At 36.8% G+C, this 19,459-nt stretch overlaps 2 protein-coding genes and 2 long non-coding RNA genes across 6 annotated transcripts; 2 read left to right on the top strand and 2 right to left on the bottom strand.

Moving 5' to 3' along the window:
* Window positions 1–734: 734 nt before the first annotated feature.
* LOC113071822 (uncharacterized) lies at window positions 735–12,165 on the bottom strand. 2 transcript variants are annotated; one of them, XR_003280246.1, is made up of 3 exons: window positions 11,137–12,165; window positions 2,932–3,400; window positions 735–2,830 (listed from the first exon to the last, which is right to left on the bottom strand). It is a non-coding gene; the product is annotated as an uncharacterized LOC113071822 (long non-coding RNA). The 2 variants fall into 2 exon arrangements; XR_003280245.1 differs by lacking the exon at window positions 11,137–12,165 and having other exon boundaries at window positions 2,932–3,151; window positions 3,261–3,970.
* Window positions 8,141–8,867, top strand: LOC113071823 (uncharacterized). The gene is made up of 3 exons (XR_003280247.1): window positions 8,141–8,166; window positions 8,402–8,457; window positions 8,836–8,867. It is a non-coding gene; the product is annotated as an uncharacterized LOC113071823 (long non-coding RNA).
* Window positions 12,166–12,413: 248 nt separating the features above from the next.
* On the top strand, window positions 12,414–16,618 carry LOC113071820 (uncharacterized). Of its 2 annotated transcripts, none has more exons than XM_026245132.1 (11): window positions 12,414–12,876; window positions 13,514–13,664; window positions 13,902–14,121; window positions 14,238–14,511; window positions 14,593–14,770; window positions 14,894–14,970; window positions 15,074–15,254; window positions 15,390–15,638; window positions 15,732–15,903; window positions 16,228–16,305; window positions 16,481–16,618. In XM_026245132.1, exons 1-9 carry the CDS (start codon window positions 12,604–12,606, stop codon window positions 15,767–15,769), a joined length of 1,641 nt encoding a protein of 546 aa, XP_026100917.1. In that variant the 5' UTR covers window positions 12,414–12,603; the 3' UTR covers window positions 15,770–15,903; window positions 16,228–16,305; window positions 16,481–16,618. The 2 variants fall into 2 exon arrangements, with proteins under 2 accessions (XP_026100917.1, XP_026100915.1); XM_026245130.1 differs by having other exon boundaries at window positions 16,214–16,305.
* LOC113071821 (P2X purinoceptor 7-like) lies at window positions 16,615–18,096 on the bottom strand. Its single transcript, XM_026245133.1, has 4 exons — window positions 17,535–18,096; window positions 17,300–17,369; window positions 17,014–17,168; window positions 16,615–16,801 (listed from the first exon to the last, which is right to left on the bottom strand). Exons 1-4 carry the CDS (start codon window positions 17,645–17,647, stop codon window positions 16,639–16,641), a joined length of 501 nt encoding a protein of 166 aa, XP_026100918.1. The 5' UTR covers window positions 17,648–18,096; the 3' UTR covers window positions 16,615–16,638.
* Between the last annotated feature and the right edge of the window lie 1,363 nt (window positions 18,097–19,459).

Below are 19,459 nucleotides of genomic sequence, written 5' to 3'. Positions count from 1 at the left end.
AAAGGTGGGACAGAAAGCTCACAGATTTCATTAAAAATATCTTAATTCGTCTTCCAACAAAAGCAAGTCTTAACGGGTATTGGATGGTATGAGGGTGATCAATTAACAATGGTATTAACAGTCTTTTTTTCTAATGAATACACTTTCCATGCATTTTTCTTAATACATTTTCACCATTAAACTATGAAATTGCAATACCTTTTTATTTGACAGATTGTTTTATTTTTAAATGAAATAATTTTTCTGTAATTACTATATAATGTAGTTTTGAGTTTGTATTTATAAATATTCAGAATTGTTTAGAATTTTACTAAGAGAAGTGTTTGCTGTATTTTACAGTTAGAAAGTTGTTACAAAGAAAAAAATAATGGTAATCCTTTGAATATGTTAACTGAGTTTGCCCTTAACATTTATTGAATTGTAAGGAAAAATAAAATCGTTTGTATTGAATTATTTGGTTGAATGTGTCATTGCAAGTTGAGAAATAAATTGAGTTCAATGAACAAAGATTTTAGTACAGATAACTTGAAAATGTAAGTTATCGTATTTCAACTAATCTTTACAAGTCCAGGTTACTTGAAATAAGTAGTTGGGTCAACTATTTTAACTATGTCAACTAAACTTTTTAAGTTGAACAAACTTGGTAGATTAAGTCAGTAAAACTTCAAAGCAAAAAGATAACTAAAAAATGTAAGTTGAGTGAACAATATTTTTTTTTACAGTGTAGTGCATATAAGTTGTATTGCCTGCTTTTATTTAAGCCATCATTTACTTGAGCGGATTTGGAAAAAAAGATGCAGTTTAAGTGAATGGCGACTAAGTATATCACTCCTTATCATTTTGCATGATCATCTCAATCTCATCTCGATTCCATGGAGGAAAGTAATAAAATTTATATATATACTTGTTACCAACAGGTTACATGCTTATTCAAACCGATTCATGCTTATTCATTTGGCCCAACTACTTTATTAAAACTACATTAAAAATAATTCCTGCTTTGATCAGATGCCTAGGAAACCAGCCTGTGGAAGTCATCAGTGCTGCAAAGGAACAGATTATTACAGGAACAAACATCGCAGTTCCCACAGAAACGGTGTGGGCAGATTTAAGCAAACAACTAAATAACAAAGTTTCACCAAAGAACCTTTATACTATTGTGAAGACAAACAGGGACAATATATGGCAAATCCTTTAGCTATGCAGAATCGACACAAACACCCAAGATCAAGGTCCAAACTGTAACAGCTCACAAGAAAGCTCAGCAGATTTTCATTCAGCAGCGTCAAAGGCAGTCACAAAGCAGTCAATGCTACGACATTACATTTGAGATCAATCTCTCATCAAAAATGGGTAGAAATCTGGCCTGAAAAAGTTGATTACAATGACAAATCACTCAACACATGTAAAAGAGAATACACCATCCAGAAACGTGGTGCATGGACGAACGTCCTGTATGAGGGGATATGGAAAAATATCAAGACCTCATGCACTCTTAGATTTAGGAGGGCAAAAATCTTTCCAATTGTTGCATCTCACTACATAGACGTTATTGGGCACTGCACAGAGTGTGACGCACAATTGTCTATAACAGCAGAGAATATGCCAGTGGATAATGAACCAGTTGTGCTTCAATGCATAATCCGCAATGTTGATGACAGTCTCCATACTGGCAAAGCAAAATGGAGGTTATCAGGGGATCTGAGAACATGTGTGTCCAAAGAACTCTGGGAAGGCCGAAAACCAGCACATGTATGGCGAGCAACTGAGGCTTACAAAATGATGGATGTTGGTGACCCAGAGCCTAGCCACCTGCCAAATCTGGCAACATTTAGAAAAGGCAAACAAGAGATGGGTGACAAAGAGCTAGGAGACACAGAACCAATCATGTCATTGCATCTACTAAAATACAGTGTACCCCACAATGGAAGCATTCATGACATAGGCCTTAATAGGTTTTTTTTTTTGCCATTACTGGACCCCATCTCAGATGCAAGTGTATCAAATGAAATCCAAGTACTCTGGTTCATTTATGAGTTTTGATGCAACAGGTTGAGTTGTGAAAAGAATGAGAAGACCCTGTGGCAATTCTGGACATGTCTTCCTGTATCAAGGAGTTTTGTGTTCACAGGGAGATCATATTCCAGTAGTGCAAATGCTATCAGAGAGCCACACCATCAATTCTATTGCCAACTGGCTTACTGAATGGAAACGCGCAGGTGCTGCTGTGCCCAAAGAAGCAGTCTGTGATTTCTCCTTGGCTTTGGTTGGAGCACTGGTTAAGGCCTTCACTCCTTACCCAGACTTGAAAACATACATCAATCAGTGCATTGGAGTGCTGGCAGGGAAGCCCGAAGACTCAAAGCTACCACTCTGCTTCATCAGAGTAGATGTTGCACACTGTATCAAGCTCATTAGCCGATGGGCCAGTTAGAGAATTTTATCTACGATCCATGGCACAACTTTTACAGTCTGATACACTGGAAGATGCAAGGGAGCTTATTAATTCAATTGCAGTTATTGCCTTCAGTGAATCAGAAGGAAACGATGACAAAGGTTTACCTGTAGTCTCAGAAACATGCAAAGCACAATTGTAGAGACGATTTGCAGAGGGGGTCTTGCCTTGTGTCACTGAAGATTACCATTTACCATTCTTATTATATTTGGGACAAGCTCCGGAAGAAAATGAAGATTGTCTCTGTCACCATGATGTGCTGCAATCATCTTACTTTCTTCACAGATTTCTGTAACCCATGTTTTCAGATCTGTGTGAAGCGTCTCCTCGACTCCGACCCCCTCTGCAAATTGTCTCTTCAATTGTAACATAAACCTGAAAAGAAAAAAGACAAAAATTCATGTCTTGAAAAATGGCAACTACCAGGCTAATAACCCCATCTTGGTTGACAAGATGCTTGTAAGTGCAAATAATACCTGTGCCTTTGATTCCTTTTGCCAGTGCCTTTGCTCTGCATTCTGTGACAGTGGATCTTTCAGTCATTATCTCAACAAAGAACACACAAAAAATGAAATGTTTGATTTGGTGAAGACCATAGTCACAAAAGGAGTTGGAAAAGATGCTTATGGAAGGAGGGCAAAAATGCAGGTCCAAGTGTCTGAAGCCACTGAAATCACCACAAGAGTGTCCAGATAGCTGGAAAATTTAGGATGATCCATCAATGAAATTCCTCTGCAATGGCTCGGTCACACACAGATTCATACCTCGACAACTGCTGTGTATTGAAACAAGTTTAGATACTAACCATCCACTGCCTGAAATCCCTGTCGACATTGAGCTGGACAATCAGCTGTTCACTTTGCGAGGGGTTGTCGCATTCATTCCAGGACCAACAAGAGAATCTCTTGGACATTACGTGGCTTACTGCAGAAGAAACTCTTTTGCCTGGGAGAAATATGATGACCTGTGTGAATATGTCACAACAGTCTCACGTTGTTCACGAAGGAGGACTAAAACCTTTGATTAATGATTATTTTGGACTGGTTTCTGCAGAAATTAGTTCATAATCAATAAGAGATTGGACTATATTGATTTTTCTATTGTTGTTAATCACCATGATCTCTATTCACTTTATGACTGTTTTAACAGCATTCTTTTTTTTAACCCTAAGTTCTATTTTTCTTTAGTAATTGTTCTGTTATTTGTACCCAGATGTATTAATTTTAGGACTACTCTTACATGAAGTCAACATATTTTTGTAGTTCTCTTATTTTATGGTTATTTAAAAAAACATTTGTAAATTCTTTCACAGAAATCGCTGTTATTTTTACATTAATCTTTGCATTTAAAAGGAAACAAGTTTGGGAGCTAAATAAAAAAACTTTAACCAGGTGGTTTGCTTCATACTTCACCCAACAACAAAAAAAAACTATATGACTTTCTTTTTTTCGGCAAGTACGAAATGACAGAATCCTAAACTGGTCAAAAGTGAGGGAAGACCTGCTAGTTAACCCCTTACTAGTAACCCCCCTTTTTTGGCATGGAGACAGAAATGACATACCCAAAATAAAAAGGTTTCTGCTCATGATTCTTTCTGACTAGATACATATTCAACATATGTTCAAAAAGCTGACACTTTAAAGTTTACTGTTCAGGAATCAGAATCACTCAGACTGTTATGATAATAGAGATATATAAGCTCAAACATAAAAACAAAAATAAAAATATTAAAAACATATGTTTTAAATGTATTTAAAAAATTGTTGATGTAGGAAATGAGTTTGAAAACACAGTGTAGCTAAGGCCAGAAGTCTTCCAAGACTTCATAAAAAATTTCATAATCGAATCTGTAAAACTGTGAATTTTATGAAATATTTTCTAAGGCCATGTCATGTGTGTTTTTAGAGAAGGCTAATCAGATTGATTTATGGCCCTTGTCATCTCTGTAAGATCTCACATGTAAACACTGATGTGTGTTTTATATGTGTGTTTGGCTGTGAAAACTGCCCGAATCATGATTGTATTGTTCTCACCAAACGAGTCTTTCACACCTCCGCCAAGTATGACACATTATCCGCATTATTCTTTTATCATTATTCTTTTGTTTTTATTCCACCTTTATTAGCCTTGATTGTGGTTTTTCAGGCTTTACAAAGCAACAAAGCAGCGATCTCACTTCAGTCTCTCTTTGCATTTAGCCCTTATTTATCAAAAGTCTTACTATAAAAATACAACAAAACATTTTCTTACGACCTTACGTGAATTATTGAGACAAAAATGCATTATGAAGAAAAGCACCTGCTATTAGTAGCATTGTAGCTAACGTTAGCATCTAGCTACAGCAGACAATTTATGAAATTATTAACACACTTTTACTCAAAACTCACTTTAAACCCCGATCGAGTGTTTATAATAACTTCCTTTAGCGATAAGGGATGGAATTTGGTCGTTTACTGTTGTAAAAATATGTTATTTGTAGCCTTTTTCATCGCTGCACAAGTTAGCATTTCCCATGTACATTTTCGATTTTTTTTATTAAAACGCCCCAGATCTCAAGAAATTCTCATACCAAGCTTTACTATCGTAATCGCGGGTTTATTATTTGGATATTTCGTGTGTACAGAGGTGTTTCAGTGTTGTTTTGGCCAGATAACTTCCAGGAAGTGTGCAGGAAGCATGTGACACGATGGGGCGGTGTCCAGATATGACACTCTAAGATTGACATTTGGCAAGGCCCAATCAGAGTCTGAGTCACACACCGCACGAGCTGTGACTACTGCACGCACACAGAGATCGCTGGGAGAGACTGTTTATCATCAGATCGCGTAAATCCGTGGAAAATGAATAGAAATGACGATTCTGTCTGAAGAAATATGAAGTAAACATCAGTAAAAATATCCATATATCTCCGCAGATATGCATCTTTTGTCTATAAATCCTTATTGACGCTGTTCAGTGAGTCTATGTGAACACAAATAAACCGCTGCTGACCTGACTGAATATTAGTTAGTGATTAATTTCTATTCAAAATGTGGCATAATACGGATTTATTATTTTGCACTTCTGACATAAATCACTAAATATGTCACTGCAACAATGTTTTATCAAAATATTGGTCAAATATCGAAACTAGAGTCTTTAAACTTTCAATTGATGCACAGTTTGTCCAGATGAAGTAAGACCGTGATGTTTAATGTGCTGTGAAAGTGAAACAATAATAAACTGGGGCCGTCGGCGATGTTCGCACTTAAAGGGGTTAAACAAGCTATACTGCAGACTAACAAGTAACAGTCATCGATTAGTTGCTTTAAAGACGTATTAAACAAACATAAACACTGCTTCTTGGTTCTCTTTCTCCTTCAGAGAAAGATAAAATGCACAGTTTGCTTTGTGCATCTGTAACAAAGGCCTAGATAATGCAATATAGCCATTTAAAACAAACTACAGTACCCTAAACTTCCATCTGATAAATTAAGCTCGATTTGAATAAAAAAAACATAACAAAAGGAAAAACAAACAAACAAAGAGTGTGCGTCGCAATGTTCCGACATGCTACAAAGTTTTCAAAAAGCTGGGAGACACCACATTAATTTTTTAATAAACAAGCAATAGCCTTAGCATCAATCAATCACATAACCTACCTTTTTTTATCTGGAGATTGATAAAGTAACTGAAAATAAAACATTTCCATATCTAACAAAGAAAAGAACAATGACAGCTGTGGCCCTGTGCAAGCACAAACCCGACAGGTTTGTATTCAAGATGGATGGAGATCGCGGCCTGCTTGCGTGACGTTACTACTCCTCCAAAGATTTTGTGATGTTTAAACTAAAGAATGGAATAATTTTTGATGGTTCTTTCTACGGCACAAAACAGCACAAATCGAGCACAAACAAACTGCACAGGTTTGGGGCGATTTGGATGGCATAGGGTGGAGAGTGACGTCACTGCCCCGAGTTATATTTGTTATTTCTTAAGGAGGGGATATAGATAGAATGTTAATTTTAACAACACAAATGGGCACAAACCAGCACAAACGAATGGCACTGGTTTGGAGGGATTTGGACAGTATGGGGTGGAGAGTGACGTCACTGCCCCGAGTTATATTTGTTATTTCTAAAGGAGGGGATATAGATAGAATGTTAATTTTAACAACACAAATGGGCACAAACCAGCACAAACGAATGGCACTGGTTTGGAGGGATTTGGACAGTATGGGGTGGAGAGTGACGTCACTGGCCCGTTTTGTGTTTGTTATGTTTGAGGACGAGAAATAGATACAATGTTCATTTGAATGGCACAACCCAGCACAAATCTAGCACAAACGAATGATACCAGTTTGGAGAGATTTGGCTGCCATGGGGTGGAGAGTGACGTCACTGTTCGTAAAAAGTTTATTTTTGTTATATAAAATAAGCGGTCATAGTTACAGAGTTTCTCTTAACAGCACAAACCAGCACAAATCGAGCACAAACTAATGACACCAGTTTTGGGCGATTTAGACGAACTGGGAAGGAGACTTCGAAAATATTTTGGATATATCTATGGAAGGAAAATAGATACAGTGTTTGTTTTAGTGGCAAAAATCGAGCACAAATGAACTGCGCTGGTTTGGAACGATTTGGGCAACATGGGGTGGAGAGTGACGTCATACAGTCAAAAAAAGAATGTTTAATATCTCAAACACCAAACCAGCACAAACGTTCATTTCTGCGGCACAAATCAGCACAAACGTAGCACAAACGAATGGCATAGTTTTGGTGATTATTTTTTTTTATGGGGTGCCAACACCAGTTTATTTCTAAACAATTAAATTTCTCCTTGCATATTTTGGAACCAGCAGGCCATTCTGGGTTGAGCGACTGACCCCACGGAGTGAGTGAGCAGAGCGGGATATATTCAGCAATGTGCTTATTGATGATTTTTTTCAATTCTTGACAAAATTAGAATATATTAAAGGTGTTTTTTTTTCTTGCCTAGTTCCTACGTATATGGCCCAATGACGCTACGATGGGCATTTACTACTTTAAAAAAATGCAGGTCAGGAAGCGGGTCGGATACAATATTGTCTTTTTCTTTTTTTGTGTGGTCCGAGTTGCGTGCGAGTTAGTTGAAAACATCGGTCGGGTGCAGGTTATTAATACATTGTCCCGCGCATCACTGCAAGGAATAGCCAGAGACTTTAACTTCTCTAGTAATTTAATGATTTCTCGGTTTAATTTGACATTTTCTAGGTCTAGCTTTGTCCATTCTCCTATTTGCAAGATCTCCTCTTCTACTTTCACACAGTCAATTTTGATAAGCCTATAGCTGCTATAGTTTGTTTTTATCGAGCTCATTTGGATGTTTCCTTCTCTTTGTATTTTTCAATTAGCAGTTCTTTGTCTTGTGTGTTCTCTGTACAAGTCTGGGTTAGGGTTAGGTCTCCCACTAATGCTGGCGCTACAGTGTTATCAGCTCAAGTTTCTGTTGCAGAAGTTGGCTGACTTCATGCAATAGCACCCATGGATGAATAAAGAAGAAACTTGCTTTTTTTTTTTTTACTTTACAGAACTGTGTCCTAATTCATGTAACGGGATAAATATTATAGATGAGGGTTCTTTAATTAAATCCTGCTGTAATGTGATCGCGCTTCCTATTGGCTGCGCTGGTGGCGCTATAGCGCACGGATTTCGAATGAACTGCAGCAGAGCTAGAGGGAACTGCTGTGGGTGAGTCGTTTCTGTTGCAGCTCCACATTAAAAGTAAAAAATACTGGTTTTACATTGAATGTTAGGAGATGTATGTTAGGGATTGCACACAGTGGACATTAATTGATTTTTGAGTGTGTTTTCTGTTCGTATTTTTGGGTAATTTGATAGTTTTATTTCTGTTTGCACAAACTTTTAATGTGCGCCATTTTTTCCATGTGCTCTCTAAAAAAAACTGATATCATTTCTCAAACAGATGGAGCTGTATTAGCGTGACTCACAATTCTCTTCTTTCCACTGCTCTGTGTGCAGGTAATTTTCATAAAGCATTTAAGAATTTACATTTGTTTAGAATGTTTATTGTAAACTGTATTTTGTAGAGCTCTCAATTCATTGTTTTACTTAGTTTTCCATTCAATTTTATTCTACTGTTACCGTAAAATGGATGATTATTTTGTACTCTGTATATTATATGATCACAAAACATTACATCTAGAAAGAGTATTGGAAAAAGTGTGTATAATTTCCTGGAGAAATTACATTTCAAAATGTGTTTTACTTTTGTTGTTTTAAGTACAACAATTTGAGTAAACCGTTATACTGAGAATAGCAGAGATAGAGGGAATTGCTGTGGATGGAGCTGTATTAGCGTGACTCACAATTCTCTTCTTTCCACTGCTCTGTGTGCAGGGAAATAAAGTAAAACATCATCCACAATCTGAATGTGTGTGAGTGCTGTGGAAGAATGGGGCAAACCGGGCCAGATTAACCAAAGGTCACATATATATATATATATATATATATATATATATATATATATATATATATATATATATATATATATATATATATATATATATATAATGTTGCTCTGACTTTTTTCTCTCACTACTGGGAATTTTGCCTTACACTGCTGTGTATCTCATCACCACGGTAAGCAGGGAGGGGACCAGAGCATATTACAGTGTCTGACATCGTGCTTGCAAGTTCAGACACCTCTTTAACCTGTTAGCCAGCACCCCCCATTATGGGACTCACATTATTATTTTTCTTTTTTTTTACCACACTTAAATATTATTTTATTTGATATAAAAATACATGCCACATGTCTCACGAGTTTCTATTTCAAATCTGAATAAAATATCATGAAAAATTAGACTCCTGCTAATATTTTTATGAGACTATGTCTACACCCCCCACCCCCCAAAATATAAAAAAACTGTACTATTTAACTATTTAATCAGTAAACATACCACTGCATAGTTTTCTTCAATTATAAAACACTAGACAGAAACTTAGACATCATATAAGTGATTTATTTGAGCACTAGAAAAATACAATAAGAATAATTTGAGTAAGAAAAATAAGAAAAATACAAAAAGATTTAACTTTGTTTGCCAATTACAGAAAATCCTGAGATTGCTTGAAATGCAGAATTTACTATGAATTACGATGCAAATAAGTGCTGGTGGCCACTTATACAGATGGTAATAACACAAATGTGCCATAAAGTAAATAATCCACTCTCTCTATTCATATAGACGCGTTCACTTTGATAGCCGTGATCATACAGTAATAGCGAGCTGATTTGTGCTGATTTGTACTCAAACAGATGGTAATCATGCAGATACATTCAACATAAAACACACTCTCACATATATAAAAAGTGTTGAAAAATAAAACAAACAAAGACAAAGGCGATCGCTATAAGTTCCGCCTCCATCAGCTGACAGGTGCGTCAGAGCGCGTCACGAGCCGCCATGAGCGCCAAAATTAAAATAAACAATCTTTCGCCTATCTTTCATTCATTCTTTTTTCCGGTGGAATGTCTCATTCCGTTTGTGACACTGTACGCTGCAAAACCATGCCGTGTTTTTACTACCAAGACGCAGTTTCCTACCGTGAGTTATTCCTTAACAGACGCAAACAATTGTGTCGCTGAAAAACACAAACGTAAACAAATGAATTATGATCCATAATACAAGGTTATTGCTTCGTTGGACCAAACGTGCTTCATGAGATGTCGTTCAGTGGACCCTTACCTTTCTAACTAAACCGGGATTTACAGCCGTGGATGTTTATGACTCGTTATTATGACAGATCTGGTATGTACAGCGTTTCTAATGTTCATGTTTTGATGTGTACTGCTTACACAAATCTAGCAAATACAGTCTTTATAAGCTTTCCATTGAAACCAGCGATCTGTTATCAATGCATGAGGCTTAGATCTTTATAATGAAATATAGTTTTTCAAGATTAAATTTGTCCCGTTTCATTTAATCTATTTGTAAACACAGACACATGCGAGTTGAGGGGCGTTGAGGGGCATTGAGGACGCGTCGGGGTGCAGGTTTAAAATAACAGTTTAATGTTATTTTTAGTGATCTCCAACTGGGGAAAAGTTGAAGATCATTAGTGCCGGTGTGAATAACAATCTTACTGTATTTACATTTAGCATCAGCCAGCACTTTTAAACTTGCCAAGATGTCAGGCGCTCTGGCTCCCAGTAAACATTTGACTATGGTGGCTGGTGTCTCTATATTCATGCTCCGTTCAATAGAATCACCAATAACTAGAGCACTTTCATCAGGTTTCTCAGTGGGTGCATCACTGAGTGGGGAGAACCTGTTTAATGTTTTGATCGGAACAGAAGAGCGGTGTTTTGACCCACGATTATGCTGCCTCACTGTCACCCAGTTGCCCTGCTGCAGAGGCTCTGTTTCCGGAACCTAACAATGTACAGGACTCCCTGTGCTAGACGCATCCAAAGCCGTATCTAGAGCCCTAACATTCTTACTGTCCTCAAAGTTTGGATGCATGTCTCTAATTCTGAAATCTTCCCTGTAAGCCTTGCTATTTCTCTGCATTTATAAAATGTATATCCCTCGTTGCCAACGGAGAAAGCTAAACTGTACATTTGGCAAGCGATGCAAACAACAATAGCAGGAGAAGCAAATAACTCACTCTGAATGAAGAATGATTCTGACTTACCAATGGCGTGTGAGATAAAAGAAATGAGGCAAGAGAAAAAAAAAATCGGTAGTAGATGCGAATAGAAGCACAAGTGGAAAAGTGAATGACAAGCTAATGAGTGCTAACGCGGTGTATGCGCAAAGCATTTGCAATGTAAAGTTTAAAATAGGGCTGTGCGATTAATCGAAATCTAATTGAAATAGCTATTTGAGACGTTGCGATTTATTAATTAAGCCTGTGACGTGGACGTGATATTACTCCGTTCCAGAGCATATGCATGACTGTCAGCATTGAGTGACAATCTTGCTACCCAATAGATTTGAGGGCAGCTCTGTTCTCCCCAATCAGCACCGCTCTAGCCAACTGTGTAAATGCCCACCATTAAAAAAAAAAAAAAAAACTGAAAGCAGGACAGAGACAGAGTGGGATTATGGCATCTACATTTAGGTCAATAGTTAGACAAATTAAAAGTAAAGAAAAACTTTAGGCTTTGAAAAGACAGACAACGAACAAAAAAGATAATTTACTAGAGCTGCGTCACAATGCATGTCAAGAACATGTTCGCTATTCCCCATTCAGAAGACCGCACACACAGCCTGTGTCTCTAAATGCTTCTCATACTCGCCCGGAGCCGTTCACACTTGCCGCACTCACGCAGCCTGTTTCGTAACACTCGGTTATATTCTCACACGGCCTTGCCCCGCAAATCCCACGAGCGCATCTGGCACATGTCGCAACCTGTGTCGACTCGCGCCTGGCTCCACGTTTAAAACGAATGTAAGTCCAGTCAAACTGCTTGCTAATTTCACTAGAATGTAATGAAACATTAAACACATTTTCCACTTGTTCTTAAAATCAATACAATGTAACATGTAATACTTAAATAATTGACTAAAGAAATACAGCTCTTTATTTATATAAAAATAAATATTTCCAGTGAAATTTCCAAGTCAATAAAATTAGTTTTACCATCATAATCATGATTGCTATATATATATATACAGTATTGTTCAAAATAATAGCAGTACAATGTGACTAACCAGAATAATCAAGGTTTTTAGTATATTTTTTATTGCTACGTGGCAAACAAGTTACCAGTAGGTTCAGTAGATTGTCAGAAAACAAACAAGACCCAGCATTCATGATATGCACGCTCTTAAAGGGGTGATAAAACACGATTTCACTTTTCTAACTTTAGCTAGTGTGTAATTTTCCTGTGTGAGCATAAACAACATCTGCAAAGTTACAACGTTCAAAGTTTTAAGCAAAGGGAGATATTTGCTTTTAAAGAAATCAATTTCTAAGGACTACAGCAAACGGCCGGTAGGGACTACACGACATTCCTCCAGGGTTGCTGACGTCACTAAGCCCAATATTTACATAAACCCCTCCTCCGAGAATAATAAATTAGGTGGGGGGCGAGGCCATTTTATATTGCTGTGGAGATTGAGAAGAGTTGTTGTATGCTGGAGTATCTTTGCCGCGATGCCGACGAAACGCTGTTATTTTCATCCGGATTGCAGGTCCACTTTGTTCAGCCTTCCTAGGGACGGGGAAGTTAGGGATCAATGGTTAAAATTTATTTTTAACTCGGTCCCTCAAAATTATTACCCAAATCTCGCTCTCTGTGCTGCACATTTTACGGAGGAAAGCTTCCACAATCTTCGCGAGTTCAATGCAGGATTCGCCCAACGGCTTGTCCTGAAAGATGGAGCAGTTCCAACTTTAAAAACAGAAGCTGTTTACGGGCAACAAGCTGTAAGTATGACTTATTTTTCGTCGATGTGTTTTACTGTATTGGTTTGTATCGGCTGTATTGCTAATTGTACGTTGTATCAAGGAAGTGAACAAATAACAACGCTGTTTGGCTCTGCATACCAGTTTGTTAAATGCTTATTCATACTTAACGTTATGCGACAAACCCCCTAACGTTACAAACTTTTTTCCTTAATCTCAACAACGAACTTGGAATTAGTGTATATTATTATTTGATTGGAGCGTTTATGTATTGTTTATCTACATGTTTGTTAATCTGCAGGCATGCTAAACATGGTTCTGCGTTTGATTTGGCTACTATAGTAAAGCCAATGTTTAGTGTTCGTTTTGGGTTTATAGTTATAGCGACAGATATTTGGCTAGAAGCGTTCTAAAAATACAAAAGTAACGATTCCATTCAGTACCGATTACTATAGATCTTCACTGTTTAATCAAAAAAATCCCTTTGAGGACTAATATAATTTGTCAGAGCAATTATATGAAAATCTTGCTTATGAAGCTTATTTTTGGTGGTCCAATGATTACTATCCAGTAATTTTTTCCTACTATTTTACATGTCAAATGTATGTTTTAAGCTGTAATTTGAACATTGATTACATATTGTCATTATTTCTTACAGACAACATCTCAGCAGGGTGCGAGTTCCCAAGAGCTCTCCACTACATCTACACTTCATGAAGTTGGATGTCAGTCAGACCCTATAGAGACCGAAACTGTAGCCACAGAGATAAAGCCAAAGATGCGATCAGTGGGCACACAACTTTCAATGGGTACATTGAGCAGTTTCCACTTAAGGAGTAAAGATATGAAATACACACATTAAATATGTTTGTGTTACTTTATCATATGCTGTTCTAGTACATATTGTCTTTTTTATTATAATTGTTATACCGGCTACTGAAACTTATGTGTATGAGAAAGTGGCTTATGTTTCTCACTGTAAAAAAAATTGTAATAGCATGACCGATGGTTATGAGTAATTGTATTTTTTACTTTTTTTTTTGTAGGCATTCAGGCAATATATTATGGTCATGATGTGGGCACCCAAACAACTGACATGTTTCCTGATGTGCAGCTGTCTTCAACACCAGTAAGGGGCTCAGTCTTCAGGCCCAGTAAGAGACCTCGTCTGGTGTTCGATGAGGAAGAAGTATCAGAATTAAATGTCGAACCCACTGATTCCACATATAACCCAGATTCTGTTGTCACTGAAGAATCAGAATTGGCGTAAGATATAAATACATATTTACACACTTTTTTTTACCAATACATTTGTGTTTAAAAATATATATATAAAACATGAAAGCAACTTCCTAATATTTATTCTTTTTATATCGCCTTAGGATAGATCCACAGCCCGACCACAGCGATAACAAATACATTGTTTTTGAAAGCTGTCTTCGAGAGCTGTTTGTGTCCTGTCCAATTTGTAAGACAAAGTGTGTTGTCCAGAGCAGACGAAGGGGGACTTTTGTTGCATTCACCCAGCTTTGTGAAAAGTGTAACTACTACAGACAGTGGCAGAGCCAGCCCATTGTTGGGAGTACCCCACTTGGAAACCTGCTATTGTCTGCTGCAACGTATTTTACCGGTGGATCTTTTAAACAACTAGAGAAGGTATTACAATTTACAATAAAATTCACAAAAAATACTGTGTTGTTTCAGTATGTATGTACTGTATGATTTCTATGTTAATAGATTTTCAAAGCCATGAAGCTCCAGATGATGCATTTCGTAACTTTTAGGATTCATGCCAGGAATTTCATTGAGCCTACCATAATACACCAGTGGAACCAAGATCAACTAAATCTTATAAGACAGCTGCAAGAGGGAGGAAATGTTGCTGTGGCTGGAGATATGCGTGCTGACACGCCAGGTACGTTTAGAGTATATTTGAAAAAATCACAGCGTTTATTTTATAGTCTTTGAGTTCTCCTAAAATATTATGATACTGATGTTCTCAGTAATGTTCTATATCTGATTATGATGTTTACAATAGGACACTCAGCAAAATTTGGCAGCTACACCATTTTGCACATGGAAACCAACAAAATTCTGGATCTTCAACTAGTTCAGGTTAGTAATTAAGCATTTAAAAAAGTGTTACATTTTCTTTTATCTGTTATTGTTTATACTCTACTCTTTTTGTACATTTGAAATGTTGTGTACCCAACACCAGAGCAATGAGGTTGGTGGAAGTTATCATATGGAAAAGGTGGGATTGAAGCGTCGTCTTGATAAGCTGGAGTCTAATGGTTTAGCTGTTGACTACATCGTCACCGATCGCCATCCGCAGATTCAGAAGTACCTGAGGGACCGCAATATCACTCAGTTCTATGACGTGTGGCACTTTGAGAAAAGTAATTATTTATCTTTGTATTATTAATTGATACTTATTCAGTTAATTGTTAAACCTAACATGTACATTTTTATTTTTGGGGTAATTTGATTTTCTTGAAATAATGATTGTACAACGAAGCTTTTACTTTGAACAGGTTTATCTAAGAAACTTGACAAACTTTCAAAGATGAAGGACTGTGAGGTGCTGAAAAAATGGTTGCACAGCATCAAAAACCATGTTTACTGGAGTGCGATTTCCTCTGAGTCTGGGCCAGAAAAGGTGGCGAAGTGGAATTCACTGCAGAACCACATACAAAATGTACATGTTCATGAGAACCACCTCTTCCCCAAGTGTGAACACCCAGACAAAGTTTCCAGGGATCCAAAAAAATGGTTCCAACCAGGTATGACTGTATAGAGAGACAAAAGACAATAGAATGACAGTAAAATAGTAAAATTATGAAGATTTTCTTCATATTTGATCTGTTTGGCTACAGGATCAATAGCGCTTCATAAAGTGGAAAAGCTATTATAGAACAAGAGAGTTCTCAAGGATATAGAAAAGCTCAGCCACAACTTTCAGACGTCATCACTGGAGGCTTTCCACAGTCTGATTTTGCGTTTTGCCCCAAAGAACGTGATTTTCCCTTTCATAGGAATGTTGTGCAGGTAATAATCTTTGACATGATCAGTAATATTTGTAAACATTGTTTCTAACAATTGTTATGGAAATGTTTTTTTATTCATTATTTTATTAATATTAATAATCTAGCAGAGATATAAAGAGATCGAGAGCCTCCCATCTTGGCGAGCACTCTCACATTGTCTTGACTGACTGTGCAACTGTGAGCCTTTCTTGCAAGAAAGAAACCATTATAATCATTGATTGAACATTTGTCTCTTATTCTGAATTGTTTGTTTATTTGTCACAACAGTCTACTAATCTTTCCATATTTTATGGACTGTGCACTGATTACAGGCTGTATCTTGCAGCGATGCACTATAATGAAAATGCTAACCGTGAGCAGGCAACAACAACAGCAAAGCCAGTGAAAATAGAAACAACATACAGTAAGTTGTAAAATGTTTTATTAACAATAATATAAAAAAAGCTATAATAAAATAAATATAAGCTTACAAAAAATATTTATGAATATTACACAAATGTTAATTATAAAACAAAGGTAGATTATTTATCAGTAATTATATAAACCCATAGAGGGACTCAGTATTCTGTTCTTTACAGACTATGTCGATGACCTTATGAGCCTTCTGTTACATAAAGTCTTTGTGGACCCCAAGCCATATGCGGAAGAGCTGCATGCAATCCCCATTCCACCTCCTCTGTCATCACAGTATGAAAAACCTTCATAGAAGAGGTGATTGCCCAGCGTGTGTCACGATTCAGTCGAGGGGTGGCCGGAACCCAACATACTGTCCCGCTGGATCAGGAAACTGTAGGCGGATCCGGTTAACAACACATGAGGGGATGACAATCCTCACACTACGTCCTAGGTAGCCCCAGCACCAGCTGACAAAGCTGCGATAGGCCAGATAACGGAAGCGCCTATGGCAGGAACAGAAAACGTCAATATAAAAAACCAGTGGTATATTGGAAACATGTATATGTGATGTGAAAATATGTTTGATAAAAATTTATATTTTGATTAAATTTTTTTCTTTGAATAACATGTCTTGTGTAAATGTATATTGTATCTATTGTCTTTTATTTATATTATTTTACACAACATAATTTCATAAAATGTAATAAATACTTACTCCTCTTCATTTCTGCGTCTCACTGGTCCATAGTCGGCTCTGTAAATATTATTGATATTTTGCAAAGTATACGGATTTAAGCAGTTTGGTTCAAAACCTGGATGCTCAACCATACATTTAGGAGGGTCTGGAACCTCCATCATTCGTTTTACAACCTAAACAGTAATGTAAGACAATGAGAACATACTCTACAATTAACCTATGTTCATCTTTTAAATATGAAAAAAGGATTATACAGAACTATTAAGACGTTATGCATAATTTTGGTACTAGCTTATTACACTACCTTCTGTATTTCTTTGCAGCAGATGTTTTCCTCTTCAGTTGGCATTTTTGCACAGTTATTACATGTACACCTAATAAAATATATATATATTTTAAATAAAAAAGGTTCTTGAATACTTTTGTTAATAGACAAACACTTATTATTGTTATAAATTCAACATCAACTATTATAATTAGTACAATTAAATAACAGCGTATCTAAAAAAAGTATTAGATAACAACAATAAAAAACATACCATTCTGAAACGTCATTTAACAGCCGTTCTTGAACAGGAAATGCTCCATCATCTTCATCAAAATTTTCTGGGTCCGATTCGGGCTCAAATTGGTATGGTTTTATTGACGCCATTGTTTCTAATACCCCCAAAGCACTGACTACTGGTAAAGGTAAGGGGCGTGACGTTACCGAAAAACACAGTGTGTTGTGATTCGCTAGGCGGTTAGCGAATCACAACACACTGGGGCAGCTATCCAATCTGAGCCCATTGCCATTTTTGTGGGACTGGCTTCATGGAACCCGGAAACCATCAGACCGTTTTACATGGAGGGACGGAGCAGTGTAGAGTAAAGGTAAAATATATGAAAAATAATGATTTTTTTTAAAAAACGAAGCATGAACATATGTTATAGTGCACCCCACGAACACAATCAAGCCTTCGAAAAACCGTGTTTTACCACCCCTTTAAGGCTGTGCAATTGGGCAATTAGTTGAAAGGGGTGTGTTCAAAAAAATAGCAGTGTCTACCTTTGACTGTACAAACTCAAAACTATTTTGTACAAAAAAATGTTTTTTTTCTGGGATTTAGCAATCCTGTGAATCACTAAACTAATATTTAGTTGTATGACCACAGTTTTTTAAAACTGCTTGACATCTGGGTGGCATGGAGTCAACCAACTTGTGGCACCTCTTTTATTCCACTCCATGATTCTTTAACAACATTCCACAATTCATTCACATTTCTTGGTTTTGCTTCAGAAACAGCATTTTTGATATCACCCCACAAGTTCTCAATTGGATTAAGGTCTGGAGATTGGGCTGGCCACTCCATAACATTAATTTTGTTGGTTTGGAACCAAGACTTTGCCCGTTTACTAGTGTGTTTTGGGTCATTGTCTTGTTGAAACAACCATTTCAAGGGCATGTCCTTTTCAGCATAGGGCAACATGACCTCTTCAAGTATTTTAACATATGCAACTCTTCTGCACATGCCTTTTTTTTAACAGAGGGACTTTGCGGGGGATTCTTGAAAATAGATTAGCTTCACACAGACGTCTTCTAACTGTCACAGTACTTACTGGTAACTCCAGACTGTCTTTGATCATCCTGGAGGTGATCATTGGCTGAGCCTTTGCCATTCTGGTTATTCTTCTATCCATTTTGATGGTTGTCTTCCGTTTTCTTCCACGTCTCTCTGGTTTTGCTCTCCATTTTAAGGCATTGGAGATCATTTTAGCTGAACAGCCTATCATTTTTTGCACCTCTTTATAGGTTTTCCCCTCTCTAATCAACTTTTTAATCAAAGTACGCTGTTCTTCTGAACAATGTCTTGAACGACCCATTTTCCTCAGCTTTCAAATGCATGTTCAACAAGTGTTGGCTTCATCCTTAAATAGGGGCCACCTGATTCACACCTGTTTCTTCACAAAATTGATGACCTCAGTGATTGAATGCCACACTGCTATTTTTTGAACACACCCCTTTCAACTAATTCAACTAATTGCCCAATTGCACAGCCTTAAGAGCGTGCATATCATGAATGCTGGGTCTCATTTGTTTTCTGAGAATCTACTGAACCTACTGGTAACTTGTTTGCCACGTAGCAATAAAAAATATACGAAAAACCTTGATTATTCTGGTTAGTCACATTGTACTGCTATTATTTTGAACAATACTGTATATATATATATATATATATATATATATATATATATATATACACATACATACATATATATACACATACATACATACATATATATATATATATATATATATATATATATAGAACCCCTCCCAAAACACTCTTGAAAGGTTTCATGACAACTGTAAGAAATTCGTTTTTTTTTTTTTTTTTTCAGCAGGGTAATGATACTCATACTGTGGTGCACATTATTGATAGTGATGTGTCGTTCGTGAACGAATCGTTCTTTTGAACGAATC

This window comes from Carassius auratus, unplaced genomic scaffold (genome assembly GCF_003368295.1).
Source record: "Carassius auratus strain Wakin unplaced genomic scaffold, ASM336829v1 scaf_tig00008198, whole genome shotgun sequence".
In the NCBI taxonomy this organism is placed as follows: Eukaryota; Metazoa; Chordata; class Actinopteri; order Cypriniformes; family Cyprinidae; genus Carassius; species Carassius auratus.
Note: the sequence above shows the minus strand (reverse complement) of the source record. Positions and strands in the feature narration are given on the sequence as shown.